Source organism: Ostrea edulis, chromosome 6, assembly GCF_947568905.1.
Source record: "Ostrea edulis chromosome 6, xbOstEdul1.1, whole genome shotgun sequence".
Classification (NCBI taxonomy): domain Eukaryota; kingdom Metazoa; phylum Mollusca; class Bivalvia; order Ostreida; family Ostreidae; genus Ostrea; species Ostrea edulis.
Window position 1 is genome coordinate 67,039,815 of NC_079169.1, and position 21,897 is coordinate 67,061,711.

General features: G+C 35.4%; 1 protein-coding gene across 3 annotated transcripts in view; it reads left to right on the forward strand.

Moving 5' to 3' along the window:
- Positions 1–20,807, forward strand: part of LOC125646715 (myosin light chain kinase, smooth muscle-like) — a 31,626-nt gene extending 10,819 nt beyond the window's left edge. The window contains exons 2-12 of one of the 3 annotated variants that reach the window (XM_048873224.2): positions 2,994–3,085; positions 9,223–9,296; positions 12,832–12,925; positions 15,196–15,399; positions 15,740–15,881; positions 16,164–16,363; positions 18,614–18,766; positions 18,898–18,943; positions 19,028–19,114; positions 19,318–19,393; positions 19,497–20,807. In XM_048873224.2, coding sequence (XP_048729181.1) covers positions 2,994–3,085; positions 9,223–9,296; positions 12,832–12,925; positions 15,196–15,399; positions 15,740–15,881; positions 16,164–16,363; positions 18,614–18,766; positions 18,898–18,943; positions 19,028–19,114; positions 19,318–19,371 — 1,146 coding nt within the window. In that variant the 3' untranslated portion in view covers positions 19,372–19,393; positions 19,497–20,807. Of the gene's footprint in view, positions 1–2,993; positions 3,086–3,489; positions 3,961–9,222; positions 9,297–12,831; positions 12,926–15,195; positions 15,400–15,739; positions 15,882–16,163; positions 16,364–18,613; positions 18,767–18,897; positions 18,944–19,027; positions 19,115–19,317; positions 19,394–19,496 lie in introns of those variants that run through there. The other 2 variants (XM_048873226.2, XM_056140553.1) reach the window with 2 other exon arrangements.
- Positions 20,808–21,897: the final 1,090 nt, after the last annotated feature.

The following is a 21,897-nucleotide window of genomic DNA, read 5'->3' on the forward strand; positions in this document are numbered from 1 at the left end:
CACCGGCTACAAGTGGCTCAGAACAATGCTGCACGTTGTCTCACAAGCTACAGACAACATATTTCGCCGGTACTTCAACAACTACACTAGCTGCCTGTAAAGCAACGTGTCGTGTTTAAAGTACTGACAATCATACATAAGTCACTACACTCTTTCTCAGCACCAGCATGCATGACAGAGCTATGTCCTGTTTACCAACCACATAGGACCTTGAGGTCATCATCTGACCAATGGAAACTGGTTGTGAAGAAATCATCAAACAAATACGGTGCAAGAGCTATAAAAACATTAGGTGCACAATTGTGGAATAAACTGCCATTGAAACTTCGAGAGCTTGAAACACATGGATCATTCCGCAAGAACCTAAAAACACTCTTGTTCAAGCGTGAATATGCTCTGTGAATGTAAAATTCAGTGCAATATCAAGGATTCCATGTGCAATCTTTGCAAACTGAATTTCGATCCAGTATACGAATACCTGTGTGCCAATAGTATCTTGTCTAGTCAAAGTCAACCACTTTGTCATCTTACTACCATGTTTTATTTAAATTCTTTCCATTGTTTTATCATTTTCTTTATAGCTCTTGCAGGTCTTTTATTGGTATAGTATCATTGATTATTAGCACAAACATTGTACAGCGAATAGAAATTATATATAATTTTCGCTTTATAAATGAATAAAATAATAATAATGTCGAAATGACTCGTATACGTCAAATCGCGAGAACATGGATTCGCGTATTGTCTGTTAATCAAGAGATCTTACATTTATTTTAGCGACAGAAAATTAAAAGCGAGTAATTTTACTTCGCGAGTGATGCCTCTCGCGAAATTACGCGATAAGAAACCCCTCGCGTATATCTAGGAATCTACAGTATGTACAGCATGAATTGGTCAGAATGTGAATATTAACAATATGCTACGTTCAAATTTTGTCCGATGCCTCCTTTTAAGGAATTCAGGGGATAGTCCCTAAAACCGAATATCGTATATATGTTGAAAACTGAAAATATTTTGTTAAACGTTGATGAACAAAAGTTGTAGATAATAAGAAGACCTATTCGACATCATCAAGCTGTAGGGCAAGTCTCTTAAGTAAGGGACCGAAAGGGGTCAAAAGTATTATCTGAAAATCAGAAAAGAATTTGTTAAGCATTATTGAAGCAAAGGTGCTAGTTTTGACGTTGTGGAAAAGATGATACCAGCAACAAATCCATTGTTTACGTAATAAGAGATATATAGGGGAATAATGTTAGAAAGTTAAATGTTGTCTATCTCCTAGACGAAAACTATTCCAACATAAATTAGAACCTAAGCACAATAAAAATTTGTTGAACTACGGTTAGGGCATGACTCCGCTTGGTTAATCTCTCCAAGTCGAATTTTAACATATTTGTTAAAAATTCGACCCCTCTTCTACTGAAACGGTATCGATTTCTTATTTCTTCGTCTGACCAATCCTGTAGAGGGTCAGCTGATGCTCTGTATCGCCTCTTCTTTGTCTGAGGTGGACGTAGAGATAGCCGAGCGCCCATATTTAACTAGTGTATTAACTTTTATAACTACTGTGTTAACTTTTAACACAGGTACTGGAGGTGGATTAAAGTTAACACAACGTTAACGCAGCGTGAACACAAACTCGATTTTGAAAAACAGTTACTCACATGGTTAACTTTAACACAGAAGTTAACACCGTGTTAAAGTTAACCACCTTTCGAAAAACCGGGTCCAGAATGCGACTCTGAACAATATACCACTATGACACCTTGTCTGTCTTGCATCCCCTTGCAAGAAGTTCAGGACCGGCCTCTAAAACTAAATATATCATATCTTTATCGAAAACTGAAAACATTTTGTTAAACATTGCAGAAGGAAAGTTGTTGATAATGAGGAAACCTATTCAACAATATCAAGCTTTATTAATCACTCCCTTAGATAAGAGATCAGGAGGGGTCAAAAGTTTTTCTCCATCATCTAAAAAAAAACTGAAAAAAAGAATTCTTAAGTATTATGGATGCATTTGGTTGTTTGTTTTGACGTTCTGCATCTGCTGATGTCAGCTAAAATATCATTGATTACGTAATTAGTGATTTATAGGGAAGGATGTAGCAAACTTTGATCACATCATTTCAAAATCGAACGGAAGATCTCTTCGTTGCTCGCAATGAGATCGTGTCTAGTGACTTTGTTATAGTCTTTAGCGCGGTTGTGACGTGGGTATGATTTATGCTGCGCTGACTGGCGACTTGTACAGGATACGCATAACTCTGTTTTTGACTCCGGTATGCCACACGGATATTCTAGAACCGTAACTCATGTAGAATGGTATTCCTGAGGAAAACAATGGCAATTATTAGAGCATTATGTCATCCTTAATAATAATCGTAATGAACCTGGCCGCTTGTCCCTATATGTAGGCCATGACCTTCCGGTTTTTATAAACAAATTAAATATATTGCTGTTTAATCCCCCACCAAAATACTTCCGACCACATTTTGTGGAATCTGGTTGAGATTTCTGACACATCTGAAAATAAATTTCTCAAAATGTAAACATACTAAAATCATATCATCTTTTGTAAATCAAGTATACATGTGCATATATTTTTTTGCTAATTAGAAATGTGATAAACTGTTCAAAGATGGATTTGTTTTCCCTAGATAATTACTATTTTAACCCACTGCCTTAAACTTCAGAATAAAATCTAGAATCAAATAAAAACATATATACTGCCAATTAGCATGAAAACCCAAACTAGCAGTTCAACCAGCCATCAAACTGTAGATAAAACTCACGTGATTTTCAGAATGATCGCGATGACGTCACGGATTCTCTTTCGCTTTAGATTCCTCTTTGTGTAAGGATGGGCAGGAACGAGTGAGAGGCGAAATTTTTTCTCCAAGAGATGAAAGCTAAGACACCGTCTGCTTCATCTGCAATAAGAACAGATCAAAAGTTGAATTGTAAAGGAATGCATTATCCATTTTATACAGGTAAATCGCGCAAAACTGGAGTACGGTTATGAGGCGGAGAGACGTGGAATGGGTCCACTCCATGCTGAGCATATATGCTATTATAAACTTAAGTGAGTATTAGATTTACGCAAGCTTATAGATGCAGTAACTTTTCAAAAACTATGCTTGAAATTGAACATTTTTTATCATTCTTATTGCTAAATTTTTCCATATTGGTAACTACATTAGTTCTTTCAAAGAGTGACTGATGGATTATCAAGATGGCTTAAGAGTGCAGTCACGTTCTTAATCATTAGTTCAATTAGTCAATTTGTGTTTAACAGCTATAGTTTATACGTCATGGGTGTCGAATAGGAACGACTTCTCAATTTTTTGTTAATTATGCTGCAATTTACACAAACAACTACGGATGTTGTTCCTGTTAATGGACGTCTTATTCAGGCGATTTTATATTTACCATTAGTTCCGCTTCCTATCTGCAGTATCTACTAACACTTACTGTTGTTGGGGTGTGCTTTGATGCACCTCGCGATAAGGATAAGTGAATGGAGATGTTGTTGCTGCCTGCAGTCAAACTACACGTGAGATAACACAGCGCCACCGTCGGCAAATTTATGTTTAAACTGATAATTCGTAATCATCTCGTCTGAACCAAAAATAACCCTTTTTTCTAAAATATAGAAACTGAAATGAGTATATTTTTACTTGAGAAAATAGAATATATACAAGAAAAGCACCTTAATAATGACAGACTCAAAGAACAGACAGACAGAAAATTTCAGTCTGGACGCTGACAAACGTTTCCGGTTTGATTATCTGTGAAATGTTCTTCCCTAAAGCTTGTGGTTGAATTCAAAAGAGATGCTAGCATATATCGCTGGTATGTAATGTAAACTTACTCATTTTACGATGAAACTCTTGTGGGTAGTTCATATCGTGGAAGTATGTCGGAATTTGGTTTCAAAAGCGGTGGCAACATCAAAAGGTTTATTTTTTGCTATTTTGATTGTTTGGGTTTATTCTTTATCTATAGTTTTTGTTATGAAATGGAGAGTTTTTAATGAATTTTTTCTTTCATGAATTGTAAAAAAAAAGTAATAGATTTTTGCCAAAGAGATACAGAAATCAAAATGTGCATGCACCTTCTTTGTTATGTGTTTATTATCTGATAATTTTCTGCGTTTATCTAATAAGCGTATATGCACGCTGCCAGGTAATTTAGTGTAAGGTAATCTATACACCCAGCCATTAAGATAAGCAAACAATCTGAAATAAAATAGAACTTATCTCTTCATGCCATGTGCTCTACAATATTTTTATTGTTAGCATCAATTCGCCATTATATGGCACGTACGCTTGTATGAAGGGAGGGGGGGGGGGGTACTTGTTAGAGATTCCTGTCCTGTTTTTATCCTTTCTGATTTTTTTGTTTTGTTCAGTGGTTGCCGGTTTGCATCTGTAGTATATATCTGATAGTATCAGAAATCAAAAATTCCTTCGACCGTTTTTTCCCCTTCAAATTAAATGTTCATATAGGCTGTTGATTTTATTTTTTTGTTAACCTATGACGTATGTTTTTCCAGTTAGATGCTGAGAGGAATGTAGTCTTCTACCGCTATAATGACGCCAATCACCGATAATGTTTATGTGTCAATGTATCAATAACATACCGCTCTACCTTTTCGCCTAATTACACAGACAATCATTTCTCTATTCTCGGTAACAATAAAATCTCTTCCTCTCCCTCTCTATCTCTTGTCATTGATCTAGAGTAGGAGAATCAATCAAATATAACCCAGGACGTTGTACTGATGTGGTAACGAGGTACATCAAACATTTGTTTAAGAAAAATGATGCACACTTTGTACACGTTAACGTGGAAACGTGGAACAAGTATGACTCAACGAAACAGAATTATTTTCATTTGATTTTTAAATACTTCAAGGTTACCTACATCTGAAAATATTTAAGGTCGTGTTATTTTTCTAACAATCTGATTATGAAGCTAATTAACTTATACTGTGGTTGCATGTTTTTCATTGAAATGAACAGCGTAACTGCGCGTGAGTCTATTACCTTTCTATCGCACGATAGGAACCAAACAATCGCTAACAGAGGGAAAGATGGTGCAAATGCACATCAAACCATTAATCCGGTAAATTAACAAGGAGTTTTACTTAAGACCAACGAGGTAGAAAAATAATGAAATGGTTCACTTTGGTGCTTGGACCTTGCACTTTACTTTCTTGCATGCGAAAATATGTCTTTGATGTGGCATTTTATTTACAAGTAGTTCACTGTCGGAAATACTTTGCTTCCTGCGAGCTCTGGAACATCACATATCTAAAGTGTGAGCACGTTAATGCTGATCTTAACAAAACAGCTATTCCTTTACCAGTATTTTTACAATGAATACTGAAATCTTACAGACTTTTTATATTGTCAGTGATCTTTGTATGTTGGTATTCAACGGAAGTTTTATAGACGGTCTTTTGTAGTTTTATTTTCATCTCATTCCGTATTTCCCTCGTCTGTCTATATATCTTTCGATTGTCTGAAAGGGTGTGCCAGTTGTCCATTTACAAACACCTTTGGTGTTTTTTATTGTGTGGAGGATGTCTAGGATCATTTATTTCCTTACCACATTGATGTTTTTATTGTCTGAAGAATGTGTCTTGGTCTAATTCTCAACAACATGAATGTTCATTTCAGTTTTTGAGGATGTGTCTGTGGTCGATTTCCCAAGCACATAGATGGTGTGGGTTGTCTAGAACTCGTGTCTAGAAACACATAGATGGTGTGGGTTGTCTAGAACACGTGTCTAGAAGCACATAGATGGTGTGGGTTGTCTAGAACTCGTGTCTAGAAGCACATAGATGGTGTGGGTTGTCTATAACACGTGTCTAGAAGCACATAGATGGTGTGGGTTGTCTAGAACTCGTGTCTAGAAGCACATAGATGGTGTGGGTTGTCTATAACACGTGTCTAGAAGCACATAGATGGTGTGGGTTGTCTAGAACACGTGTCTAGAAGCACATAGATGGGTTGTTCTATAACACGTGTCTAGAAGCACATAGATGGTTTGGCTTGTCTGGCACACGTGCCTAGACTAGAAGCACATATATGGTTTGGCTTGTCTGGATTACGTGTCTAGAAGCACCTAACAGCACTCATCTGGTGTCTAGGAGTCCATTGTTGTTTTTGATTGTCTGGCAGAGGTGTCTAGGAGTCCATTGTTGTTTTTGATTGTCTGGCAGAGGTGTCTATAGGAGTCCATTGTTGTTTTTGATTGTCTGGCAGAGGTGTGTAGGAGTCCATTGTTGTTTTTAATTGTCTGGCAGAGGTGTCTAGGAGTCCATTTCCTAATAACTTTGATGCGTTCATGAATCACAAATGAGATTATACATGTATATATACTATATTAACCCTGGAGAAAGTTTTCAGGAGTTAGTATTATCGTTTTGTGTTTTACAATCCCGTTGTCTTGGCAGTCTTAGGTCGCTACTATTTCTCCACTCTCGAAGTTGGAAAACCACCCTTTTCTCTGCATAAATACGTTAATATAGAGTCTACAATGTATCTTTTCTACATGTCAAATATAGAATGAGAAAAACAGGTCGATTGGGGACCTTTTCAGACCCCCTTTCACTTTGTTACTTCACAAGCCTGAAACGTCTTTCTTGATTAAAATAACAAATTGTTTTTAAAAAAAATTAAATTAAAAAGGTGTTCTCCATCTTGGAAACTTTCAATTTTCTATCTAAACTGATATATTGAGGAGGACTTAAAATTACCCTTTAGCAGCTGGTGGTCTCATTTGAAAGGGGGAATATAGCAAACCTTGGCTGATGAGTTGTTGCCTTTTTAACATTATGATATAAACCAGACCGGCTCCTCTTTTGAAGTTACGTGTGGTCGTGCAAAGTCTGTCTCCTTTTCTTTGCAATACACCTGGAATTTTTTTTACACGATTTTAAAACAAGTTTGAAATACATTTGTTATTCATATACAGTGCAATAACATATGTTATGTAGTAAAACACATCTAAAATTTTGATAATATTTTTAGTTAGCTCTGTTAGAGCAAGTTTCAATTCATTTTGGTGTATCAATACAGGCGAAACGAACAGGGAAAGTTGTATATTGTGAATTCACCTACATTTTCGACAGATTTGATGGATACAAGATTTATAGACATCAAACTGCTGTTTAACCGATAGCACATTTCCAAACAGATGTAAGTTGCCGATTTTGTCTATTGATTTATCTTTACATCTGTCAAATCCAAATATTAAAAAAAAAACCTGTTTCATAGCCAATCATTTCTTTGTTGTTAAATGATATATATGGATACACGCTTTAAAAAAAATCAAGATAAAATGATATCTCTTAGAATCAACCAAATCCACTTTTCAAAGGATAAAATCATAAGGGTATTCACCTTATTACTAAGAGGTCACAACAGATAAATCTATCATTTATAAAAAAAAAAATATCGCACTCTTAAGTTTCAAAAGAGACGATTAGTATTAATAGGCCGCCAGTTTGAAAAATGGCAGAATGTAAAGAGATCTCCACATTGTTGTTTTTAGTGAGTGAAATGAATTGTTTGATGAACATTCAGTCGATCTGGGTTATCTCGTGTCCCTAAACAACCATCATGTCCCGAGTTATCGACCTTGCATACTCAAGTGTTTACAAATATTTTATTTAAAGCAGACAGATAATCTTGCAAAACTAGGTCCTTCGAGTGATACAATAAATAAATAAATATCAGTTTATTACATTTGAACTGTCTTAGAGGGACCTGTAACTGTATTTGAATCTGTCGCTCTTACAATCCCTGCGGTATACAATACGTTTCGATTCCTTTGACATTCTGTAAGACAGGAGGTTCACAGATGATTAATTTTGTCAATCGTGGATTATAATTAACGTTGTTAAATATAATTCTTCAGTTGAAAATCATATTTACGTTCTGTAGTCTATGTCTTACGATTGATAAACCTAATTTATGAAAGGTGAAGATAACGAAAAGTGATCAATCTCATAATTCCTATAAGGAGTACAAAATAGATAGTTGGGCAAACACGGACCCCTGGACACACCAGAGGTAGGATCAGGTGCCTAGGAGGAGTAAGCATTTCCTGTCAACCGGTCACACCCGCCGTGAGCCCTATGTCTTGATCAGGTAAACGGAGTAATCCATGGTCAAAATCGGTGTGCCAAGAACGGCCTAACAATCGGTATGAAACACATGAGATAGCAATCACTATTGGTGATATAAAAAATTTAACATATGAAGTCGGATGATTTTGGGGGGAAAAAAACTAGGCATTTTGGTTGTCGTAAATGAAAAAGATTATTCTTTTTGATATGAAATGTGGAAACATGTTAGAATGAAAATGAAATGTCAAAAAATTTTCAAGAAGAAAAATGCTTATGATTAAGGACATATGAAAATGGATAAACTGCAAGTAAATTTTGATGTTCTTGTGACACATGCATGCATTTATGTTAAAGTTGAGAGAACTTATCTGTTTAGTAAATCCAGACATATTAGAATTGAGACGTCGATTGAAGTGTAAACCGTCACCGGTTCCGGCATTTACACGTTTTCCAGAATCAAAACATAAAGGTTTGCAAAGAGAATACTGAAAATATGTGGGCGTGACTACACAACACAAACACACAGGCGGACAGACAAAATCCGCAAACAAAGGTTGCATCATATATAATCTCTTATACTTCATTTGTGGGAGGGGTATAAAGGAATTTGTTTGTCTCCCCATAGCGACCAATGTAATCCGCACTAAAACTTATTTGTTGCTAATTGTCTTTTTCTGATTCACTGGACCAATACATAAACCATTTTTTTTTTGGTTTGCTTTGCTGTTTTCCGCCACACTCAACAATTTTTCAGTTATCTGGTGGCGCCCAGTTTTTGTTGGTGGAAGAGAGAATCCAGATACAATGTACCTGGGGAGAGACCATCGACCTTCCGAAAGTACATGTAAACTGGGAAACTTTCTCACTTACCGGCGCGAATGGGATTCGAACCCGCGCCGACCGTGTGATTTTGAGCGCGATGCACTAACCACTCGGTTACGGAGGCCCCATTTTCTCTTCCTTTCTACGTATTAGTCAAATGATAGGTCCGAGAGGGAAAACAATGTTTTTATTCAGCCCCACGGAAGGGAAAACAATTATCATCATTCAGCCTCATGATACGTGTTCTTTTTTAACAGATGTATGGTTATAGAAAACTCAAAAATGAAGAAAAGTGGCAAAGTTCATGTTGACGAAAGTGAACCATCAGGAGGTAGGTACTTTGTTACGTCATAATTAACGTAATATCATGACTGACCCGATTGTGACTGACCGCAACACACTCGGTCGATTCCTAGATGTAGGGAACCGGAATCTGCCGAAGTTTGCCGAATGACCGTAACAAAGACGGAGAACAACAAGCCACGAGTTTTCCCTATCGGTATTGAATTTTTACACTCAGCGATTCGGTGTTTCAATTTGATAAATTAGATTTTATTGATCGAATTAAATGGGATTCTACTCCATTTCCATTTTTATAGAGTTTTTGTTAGACGGGCATGACGAATGAGAGCGATTTCCGATCAGTCATCATTCAAATCTATCAGTGAAATATTTCTGGAGAGAGTTTGGGTCAAGACATTCCTGTATTTATTCATGTGTCGAAATATCAAAAAGTTTTATAACAAATTATCCCCCAACTCTCAGTTGTCTACGTTCACACACAGTAAATCTATATCAATCAAGTTCCAATTCAATTCATACGACTTCAAGTCTCTTATGATGGAAATGGTATGATTATCTAGCTTACTAACTCAATATTCGCCACAGCAATTCTACTGTATATCCGGAGTAATGCACCAAACGTTTTGTTTCATCTTCAAGAAAAATAAAATACATAAACTTACATACGAAGTCACAATCAGAAAATTACCCGTGCAATCCCACGTGTAATACTCTTGTTAAAGTTCTTATACAATGAAAATGCGTAAAACGTTCTGTTGTTAGGGAGATAAAGAAAAGTAAGATAGTTACCGAAGCTTACCCGAATTTGAGTTTCATGACGTTGGAAAAAAAATGCTGTTTGGACATCATAACGAATCAAGGAATTGCTTCCTTTATTTCATTATAAAATACGACAATGAAATCAGGCAAATTAACGAACATTTTGACACCAGACCATACGTCGAGTTAAGGAAGGTCGATGACCATTGTTCAAGAAAAGTGCTGCCTATTTGTTCTCACGAGAAGCTTGGAGGTGTTTTGTTTCAAGTACTATGATTCTGAAGGTCACATGAATTCATTTTTTGGTGTAAAACATCTCTTAATTGGACGACCTTGACGACAGCTATGACATCCTCGTTGCTATCTCTGTCAATATGCTTGCATATTTGCATAGGGAAGTTATTGTAGCGCTTTCTATTTAAAGAATTGGTCAATTCATTAAACAATTCATCTTGACTTATTTGATTAGCTTATTTGTCAGAATGCTGTAGACATGCTATTGATTAAGATCTGTCCTAAGTCTTTACTTAAACTATACCGGGGTTTGTTAGCCTAAGTGGATATTTTTCAAATTAAGATGTAAACGACACTCTTTGAAAACATCTTAGTGGTGTGATATATTTTCTTCTCCCAATGAGCAGAAAACTAGGGCAAAGTGATAAACAAATGGTAAACATGAATATCTTCTCTTCCACCGGGCGATACGCCGTTCAAGACGGAGAGTAGATTTCAGTAAATGGTATTAGCATATTGAGAAATTTAAAGATAAAGAGAAAATATGAACGAGGATTTCCCCCGACAAGTCGACATAACTAAATGACAAGTGATGGCAGAAATATGCCACCATAAGTTTGAACAACTGTTGGACGTTGCTTTTTTTTTTTTTTTTTTATCTATACAGAATTACTGGACAGTCATACGAAGATATTTTTTTCAATGATCATTGTAATGGAATTTCCGATATGACAGCATTTAGTAGAAATGTCATAACATTTCGGCCTTTAAGTATGGACTTTTGTATAGGGTAAAATTTGAATTTGATGGTTGTAAAGGATTAATATACAATATGACAACTCCATCGTGAAACCAAAATTTTCAATACAACGACATTTCGACATTGGTTTACATGTACCAATATGATCAACCGGTCATGGTGCTCAGTGGTAGAACGTTCGCTCGTACCCGGGAGGTTCTGAGTTCGAGTTCCGCTAGCCGCGTCAAAGCTAAGACGTAAACGTAGGTACATGAAGTGAGAATCACGCGGGTCTTTGGGATATGATCTTAAAAACCGGAGGTCCCGTATCGCGACAGTCGTTGACACAGTAAAGAACCCTGCTACGGCCCTGAGTGCTAAGCATAGGTCTAAATTTGTGGTACTTGACCTATAACTATGAGTGAAAAATTTTCGACGGGACGTAATAACGCAACCAATATTACCTTTAACGTGTGTGACTGCGGGGATGGGGGTTAAAGCAAATCTCATTAAATAAGTTGAATTTTCATGAAAAATAAGTCGAGTGCATTCACACTCCCCCACCACTTAACCCTTTTTTCAACATAGATAAACGGGGAAAAGAAAAATATAATGAACTGACTGAAAATAGAAGTTATCAGCACCAATTTTGCGTGAACGAATTTAAAACGCTATTTTTAATGAGGAGTTTGAAAGTACATCACGTTTTGAAAGTTTCTCCTGCAGATCTGTTTTGGCAAGGTTAGACATTAACTTCCACAGACCGATTAATTGCACTTTACTTGTCAATTTTAATGATCCGTAAGAAATGAATGACTGGGAGGAATGTGAGTTGCATTAGGAGAGAGAGAGAGAGAGAGAGAGAGAGAGAGAGAGAGAGAGAGAGAGAGAGAGATTATGTTGGTTTCGTGTTATTGGTCGCCATGAGGTGTATTTTGAACCGTTTGGTGTATATGTGCGTTGTTAGGCACATGGGAAAAAAAAAAAGACTCAGTTGTTCGCAGGAACCATAAATTTCTTTTGCATGCTTGAAGAAAGCTAATTATTTTTCCAATTGACGTCAATCAAGTGATCAATTCTGCACATTAGGATCTGATCACACCTACCTTGGAAAACTGAAATACTCGATTTTGCTTGAAATTTAAAATTTCATGAATATTTGTCGGTTTCATAAAAGACTCACAATTTGATATAGGTAAAAGCTGTGTTTTGAACACCTGGCATCCGCACACAAACATTTGTATCAACAACATAGATATCACCCCTGACATATTCAGTGCCGGGCGCTAATAAAAAACTCGCGTGCACTTTTAAGAAGTCGAACAGATGCAAATAAGTTTGTGGTTGCTAGGGTTTTGCATCCTACGTGTCACTAGCAATGTCAGTCGTTGTTTCCTCTTACGCCTCCAATTATTTCCGTGAGGATATGTAAAAAGGATTGGAATAAGCGGGCGGTAATTAATTTTTGAGAGGAGATGAATAACATCATCAGCATTATATGTGCACTTTCTCTGAAAATGAATGAGAAAAAAAAACACACTAAAAACTCCGAGACACTTCAGTAGGATCTGATCTAACACTGACTGAGTTTTTGAAGTTAATGTATCTGATTTCTTGTTACACGCTCTTTTAAAACGATATCTTAGTTTAACATCATGTACGCATGTCAAAATGTTCCTTAATAGGATTGCCTGTATATGTAATATATGTAGTCTATCACGTTTATTTGTCATTTTAAATGGACTAAAATAATAACCTTAAGAGTGGCGTGATTTAACACTCGTGAACAGTCATGTTGTTGAATGAAATTATCCCTGTATACTCATTACAGACGATGAATTGACCTTCGAACACAGAAATGTTTTCATTAAGAAATCAAAGTGGGTTACAGAGGACTATGACGTCACGGATCTACTGCTGGGCAGGTAAATTGAGTGTATATAGATAATCTTTATCTGGGATATCCCAAAAATATTATAATCGGTGATAAGACTTAAATTTATGTTATCTCACTACAAGAAGTAATCTTATTTTGAAATATTTGTAACCATCCACAAATTGTTTTATTTCTTTGCAAATTCCATTCCGATTTACCAGTAACAATTAAAGCTGTGATTTCTGAGGTTCGTCTGCGTTCGCAGTATTATTCTTACACACCGTCTTATTCAACTTATAGATACACATACATACATTGTTTTATTAACTTACAATGTATAGATACACGTATACACATTGGTTTTTTTTTCCACTTATAGATACTCATATATACATTGTTTTATTCAACTTATAGATACACATATACACATCGTCTTATTCAACTTATAGATACACATATATACATTGCTTTATCAACTTACAGTGTACAGATACATGTATACACATTGTTTTTTTCTCCAACTTATAGATACTCATATATACATTGTTTTATCAACTTATAGATACACGTATATACATTGTTTTATTAACTTATAGATACACGTATACACATTGTTTTATCAACTTATAGATACACGTATACACATTGTTTTATTCAACTTATAGATACACTAACACACATTGTTTTATTCAACTTATAGATACTCATATATCCTCATTGATATATATATATATATATATATATATATATATATATATATTATATATATATATATATATATATATATATATATATACATACATGTATATATATATATATATATATATATATATATATATATATAAAGCACTAAATAATCACAACTAGGTACTGAAAAAATATATATATATGATATATTTATATATATATTCCTCATTGACAATATCTTCGTGGTCATTGGTGATCAGGTTTTCCAACAGTCTGTTGGAATTCCCATGGGCACGAATTGTGCGCCTTTGTTAGATGACCTATTTCTATATTCATATGAAGCAGAATTAATTCAAAAACTTCTACGTGAGAAGAAAAAATCTCTTGCTGTGGCCTTCAGTTCGACATTTAGATATATCGACGACGTTGTGTCTATTAACAATAATTACTTTCATTCATATGTTGATTCGATATATCCATGTGAGCTCGAAATAAAAACACCACAGAGTCGTCCACATCTGCTTCATACTTAGATATTTTATTGAAAGTAGACATTAACGACAAACTAACAACTCAACTTTATGACAAGCGGGATGATTTCAGATTCTCCATCGTCAACTTCCCATATTTATGTATCAATATTCCATTATCACCTGCATATAGTGTTTATACCTCTCAACTGATTCGATACGCAAGAGCTTGTTCTGCGTATGGTCAGTTTTTAAATCGAAGCAAGCTACTGACAAACAAGTTGATGGTACAGGGGTATCAAAAGTCTCGATTGAAGTCAGCATTTCGCAAATTCTATGGTCGTTAAAACGATCTAGTTCGTCAATACAACCTATCATTGGGTCAAATGCTGTCTGACGTATTTCATACAAATTGTTAGGTCGTTCTTGACACACTGATTTTGACTACGGATAACTCCTTTTACCTGATCAGAGTATAGGGCTCACGGCGGGTGTGGTCGGTCGACAGGGATGCTTACTCCTCCTAGGCACCTGATCCTACCTCTGGTGTGTCCAGAGATCCGTGTTTGCCAAACTATCTATTTTGTATTGCTTATGGGATTCATGAGATTGATCACTGTTCGTTATCTTCACCTTTCGTGTGTACACATTGTTTTATTCAACTTATAGATACACAGATATACATTGTTTTATTCAACTTATGGATACATGTATATGCATTGTTTTATAATATATATATATATATATATATATATATATATTATATATATATATATATATATATATATATATATATATATATATATATATATACATTGTTTTATTCAACACATAGGTATATACATTGTTTTATTCAACACATAAACATAGATATTGTTTATTCAACACATAGATTTATACATTGTTTTATTCAACACATAGATTTATACATTGTTTTATTCAACACATAGATTTATACATTGTTTTATTCAACAACACACAGATATATACATTGTTTTATTCAACACATAGATATAGATATTGAAGAGAACTTAAAAGCAGTCTGAGCCTGCCGAAGTCCTTTTTTTTTCTTATATTAAATTCTTAACAGATAATCTCTATTGGTACAGTTTTTATTTAATAACGATTTATGAACCGTAAGCTTTGCTTCAAAAATTTTAAGGGGAAAATTCGGAGAGGTTAAGAAATGTAAAGAGAAGAAAACTGGGAGATTCTTAGCAGCGAAGTTCATCGCAGTAAATGGTCTACAGGAAAGAGATGACGTCATAAACGAAGTTGACATCATGAAAACTCTCCAGCATCCTCGTCTGTTGCAACTGTATGACGCCTTCGAGAAAAAGGACACATTTTGTATTGTAACAGAATTGTGAGTGGAGATAATTGAACCGAGTTATTCTTATTGAAAACTTGTAAACACATCTGGTTCTAATTAGAGGTTCTGCTTTTTTCGATTAGAACAAAGGTCAAAATCATTATCTTACTAATTTTAGGTGTATACAATTTTGTTTTCTAATTGTTAACAGCAAGGAAAAAGGAGGTGTATCTAATCGCTAGAACGCTTACCTTATTGTTCAATAAACAGATGGTAATTCGACGAACGATTTCAAACAATTAGGATGTTTTCTTTTCAACAATCGATTTATTTTACAAAATTACATCATAACTTTATGCAATTTCGTATAGTTCTTTCTTTTTTTCGTTCATAGAATTTCGGGCGGAGAACTCTTTGAGCGGGTAATTAATGACGACTTTATCTTAACGGAGAAGGCCTGCATTATGTTTGTGCGACAGATTTGTGAAGGCATTGCTTTTATGCATTGCAGAGAAGTTCTGCATTTAGATTTGAAGGTATAATACATTTATTCAGATATTTCAATTAAAATAAAGTTTATCCATGCTAGACTAAGAAACAGGAAATCCACTTGTATTTTCCGTTTTCATCTGAGATCAGGCTGACTGTTTTATGTCTGATAATTTGGATTGGCAGCTTTCTCGTATACAGCTGACGTTCTTAATCAACAACATCGATAATTATCTTGCTAACATTGTAGAATTCTCCCAGTTTATACTTTGGAGATAAAAACCACTCATTTTGTCTTTACTTATTTATTTATTTTTTTTGTCTTACAGCCTGAAAATATTTTATGCCTTACACGTGAAGGTAATATCATAAAAATCATCGATTTTGGACTGGCACGAAAATATGATCCTTCCGGTGATCTCCGAATTCTGTTTGGAACGCCCGAGTTCATGGCACCAGAGGTGGTGAACTTTGACCCTGCATCTCCGGCAACAGATATGTGGAGTATAGGTGTTATATGTTATGTTCTGTAAGTTTTTATATGCGAAATTTCTTCACACTTATCGTAATTTGCCCGTTCGTACATAAATGTGCAAACATAACTTATTCGTTTGTTCGCATTAGTATACAATCTCTGAAGCAATTCTTATCAAACTTGCGGGAATGGTATCTTATGACTTAGTCCCTCTTGGCTTTCAAAGTTACAGGGGATAGATTTACGAGATCAAAGCAACGATATTTCTTCCACATTTTGTCTGACATGCTAGCATGGAAGAATGATACCATGCATACAGATGAAAGGTCAAGGTTTTTGAAAATGAAATTTCCGAAGTTTTTGTGTCCAAAATTTACACCATATATCTGAATAGATCTAATATCAAACACATGTAAATCTTTGTATCAAGTCCTTGGTTCATATTGGTTTCAGAATTACAGGTGAAAGGTCAAAGTCAATGGATGAAGTAAAAAGAATTATCAGGACTCTAAGCTAAATTTCTCGCTATTTTTGTCATACTTTCAGAAATGATAGTTTGCATACTAATCATAGTTCCTATTGGTGTATAAGGTTAAATAATCAAGGGCAAGGTCACTGAAATAGAAATTTCGAAATCCTAGTAAGGTTTACATTCATGTTCAAAGTTTAAGCTTTAAAGAATTATGAATATCTGGTCTCTATAGCTTTTAAAGAAGAAAAGGGAAAAGGTCAATATCACTGATCAAGATTTCAGTAACTTCCTTTTAAAGTAGTTTCTGTTGTGTATTTGGTATGTGAAATGTACAATACAAGGGTGTCACGTGACACCGATGTATTTGTTCTCATTGGATTACAAGGTTACAAATAAAGGACCGTGTCACTTGAATAGAAATTCCAAAAGTTCTTCCATCTTAATTTGAGCCCGTGGGGATCCGGTTAGAATAGGTCTTCAGTACCCCTTGCTTGTCGTAAGAGGCGACTAAATGGGGCGGTCCTTCGGATGAAACCGCAAAAAACCAGATTCCTCCATGCTCAAAGGCCATAAGCACCGAGCATAGACCTAAATTTTGTAGCCTTTCACCGGCAATGGTGACGTTTCCATATGAGTGAAATGTTCTCGAGCGGAACGTTAAACAATAAACAATCAATCAATTCATCTTAATTTCAATGACAAGATTGTTATCTTACGATTTTCCATGTTGTAAGCGGATGTCCAATTTTCCGGATCCTTCGTTAAGAAAGGATAATTAATTAGGGTTGTTAAACATTATATACATATCTTGTACATGTGATGTACTTATCTAAACTGACGCACGTGTCCGTAATGCCTAAATCTGTCCTGCCATATATTTCATAAGCACCAAACATTTAAATCTACTGTGTTCCTTTTACTTGATCGATTTGCTGACGTAGCCCCTGAAGCGTGCATATCGTTACACTTGATCGATTTGCAGACGTAGCCCCTGAAGCGTGCATATCGTTACACTTGATCGTTTCGCTGACGTAGACTTTGAAGCGTGCATACCGTCTCCGATAAATAGTACGTCACTACATGTACTAAGAGTCGTGAAGAGTTTGTAATCTCAAAACTTGCCAATAAAAATGGACACGAAGAAGGAAACTTCAGAGCAGATAATATATAATGGAATACGTGCTAACGCACATATATGCACTTAGATGCACAATCCGTGCACATTGAATCAAAAACAGATAAAAAATTCTTTTTCCGTGCAAAATATGCTAATAAACATTTGACGAATATAGATTTGCAGAAAAATTGAGTCCGTGTGCATTTTTAACATGCATAATGCATTCATGCACCACGACAGAATCCCATATTTAACAAAAAAGTTCAAAGAATGCGAAGACGTGTTTTGATAACAGTAGCGTGTGCACGGTTTCTTAAAGACTTGATATCTTAAAGAAATATGGCGGACAGAGTTAGGCATGTGAGCGTGCATGGAAAGAAATATTTGGGGGTATTTAAGACTTTATGTCAGCTTTAATACAAATCATGCGAATGTTGAGGCAAAGTTAATGTGGAATGACCAATGCGTATAGATACATCTTAAAGGAAAGTGAAAAAGAGCCGGGAAAATGCGCTTAGATGAGTTCTCTCTTCATTGTTTTTTGTAATTGATGAAAAAATGATATAAAAAACAACTACAATTGAACAGATTTAAACATTATGGATCTACCGCAGCGCTGTGAACAAAACTAGATATGTATTCAAACTATGTTGTACCTGTACATCAGATAAAGAAAACAAAGGGTGATTTGCAAATTTATCATTTTTAAAAACAGGTTGTCTGGATTATCCCCCTTTGTCGGTGATAATGAAGCAGAAACTCTTGTGAATGTGACTTCGGCGAAATGGGATTTTAGTGCTGAAGAATTCGAAAGTATTTCAAAAGATGCCAAAGATTTTATATCAAGATTATTGGTGAAAGATCCAAGGTAATGTTGAATATTGTTGAGTAACACTGGAAATGAATTATCAACTAATGTTACAAACACCTATTACCTTATTTTTTTGCTTATTAAAAGATTTGCGCTTAAATTTTGTTTCTTTAATATTTTTCATAAAGGAAACGAATGACCGCGCGAGAGTGTTTGGATCATATCTGGCTACGGGTAGGTACATCACACATACACCCACACACAATATATATATTTGTATCATTACGCGCATTCTTCATTTAATTTCGTGTATTACAGCGCTCGCAGAAAAGAGAAGCACGGCTACCGGAGCGATCGCTTTCCAAGAAAAGATTGAAGAAATTTGTCTTCAGGCGAAAGTGGCAGGTAAAATTTTTAGTCTTCCTTTCTTAAAAGTCAAAGATTGATTCAAATTCGCAAATGTGTCCAGTGGCTTTATGGTATTGAGAACGTGCACGTGTGTTCATTGGTTTCCCAGTGAACAGTTCTTGCATAAATTCCCCGTCTACAGAATGCGAAAAATGCTGCGCACTCAGATCAAATGAGCATCAGTAATTTATATTTTACAGAAAGCCGTCAATGCCATGCTAGCTTTGAAAAGGATGGGGGTCAACTTGACGTAGTACTGCATAATGTTTGCAAAAGGTTTGTCATCCCTCCAGAAATGTTTGATATAATTACTCCTTGCTTCGAGTGTTATGAACTTATGATAATCGATAATAATATTGTGCTAATATATTTTTTTCAGGTACAAGTTCAACAACATGTTTTTCTATTGATGACTTTTGGAATCGCAAAAGCGTTATGACCAAGTTTGGAATAGAGCCACACAATGTTTATGTATATACTGAAACAAAGATATGATTACTTATTTCAGTGTGCTATAATGCATTCCTACACTTACGATTCCAAATCATGGTTGTATCTATTGTGTGGTCTAGAAACGTTAAACATGTACACACGGTGGATCTCATCTTAGTACTCGAGAACCTTTCATTTATAGCTAATGAGTAATTATGAGGACAAATGACGCTTTGGTCAGATAATCATGTTCAATAACAACGTTGCCTATCTTGTCCTAATGGAATGTTTTTGAAATAGGCTGAAGAAAATGTCCTTGATGAAACACTCCAGACGACGGTTCAATACTTTCTCTTTAGCCACGGTGAAATTAGTTTTACATTTGCTGAACAAACGTCAAAGAATTTCTACAGGTTTGGTTATCTGTCTAAAACGGACCTATACCGCTGGCATTTCCCTCAGTAAACCTCAAGAAATTCTAGTGATAATTCAAATTGGAACCACGCACAGTTTGTCAACTTTGATGTATGTATTTGAGGGTCATTGGCTTGTGCACAATAAGGTAGAGGACCTTTCTGGGAAAGAAAAATGATGACCCCTTTCTTGTATACATGAACATGTATTTGTATTCGGTAAGACGCTATTGAAAAAAAAAATCTCTAATCACATAAGACATTTGTCCTGAATTTATGTTGAGAGTTGCCAAAGAGTAACATATGATGGTAAATGTTTGGCCACAATTTTTGCAAATTGTTGCAAAATTGTTTATTGTTTTTTCCCCATACTTGATGAATAGATGCATACATGTGTATGTAGAGTATTATAACATGTGCATGGACACTACATTTAAGTAAGAATTTACATAACTACATGTACGTATGCTTACAGAAGGATGTGTGCTGATATTCATATTTCCCTAGTAAACAACGTTAAAATGGCTGATGGCCAACCTTACAACAAATGTAAGACGTTGTAAATATATTTTTTTGTTTTTGTTTTTTAGCATATCATCTTAGATACAACAAGGATTTTAAATTATATTTTAGTAGGAATATTTATTTTGAATAAAATAAAATAAAAGGTATATGTGCATATAGTTCTATGTTTCATGATGCCGTCAGTTAACATAGATATCAAAGTCCACTTATCCAAACAGAGATAGTCTTCTCATTAGGTACTATACTACTGAAACACACAGATATACCTGTATGGGACTATATCAAATTGTATTTGCAGTAAAAATAAAATATTAAAAGTCTTTTGTTTATTTTTTTCTTCTATATAGAACTTTCAAAGATTGTGTAAATAACATGACAATCAATATTCTGACTTCGTGTCGTGAAGTCGTTATGTTAAGTTGTCTTAAGTTATAGATTTTCAGGATAAAATTGCTACATGTATGTTCATTAGCTGTGTAAAACATGGGGTTAAATTCCACCTCGAAGTATGAACAAACCTTCTACTTGATGACAAATTTTAGAAAGCTTGGTGCATTTTCTATGATTGCAGATTCATTGTAATAAACACGGAGTTCTGTACCGCAATTTCACTGTAATAAACACGGAGTACTGCACGGCAATTTCACTGTAATAAACACGGAGTCCTGTACCGCAATTTCACTGTAATAAACACGGAGTACTGCACGGCAATTTCACTGTAATAAACACGGAGTACTGCACGGCAATTTCACTGTAATAAACAATGAGTAATGTACCGCAATTTCACTGTAATAAACAATGAGTAATGTACCGCAATTTCACTGTAATAAACACGGAGTCCTGTACCGCAATTTCACTGTAATAGACACGGAGTTCTGCACCGCAATTTCACTGTAATAGACACGGAGTTCTGCACCGCAATTTCACTGTAATAAACACGGAGTTCTGCACCGCAATTTCACTGTAATAGACACGGAGTTCTGCACCGCAATTTCACTGTAATAGACACGGAGTTCTGCACCGCAATTTCACTGTAATAAACACGGAGTCCTGTACCGCAATTTCACTGTAATAGACACGGAGTTCTGCACCGCAATTTCACTGTAATAGACACGGAGTTATGTACCACAATTTCACTGTGTAATAAACACGGAGTCCTGTACCGCAATTTCACTGTAATAGACACGGAGTTCTGCACCGCAATTTCACTGTAATAGACACGGAGTTCTGCACCGCAATTTCACTGTAATAAACACGGAGTTCTGCACCGCAATTTCACTGTAATAAACACGGAGTTCTGCACCGCAATTTCACTGTAATAAACACGGAGTCCTGTACCGCAATTTCACTGTAATAAACACGGAGTTCTACACGGCAATTTCACTGTAATAAATAATGAGTAATGTACCG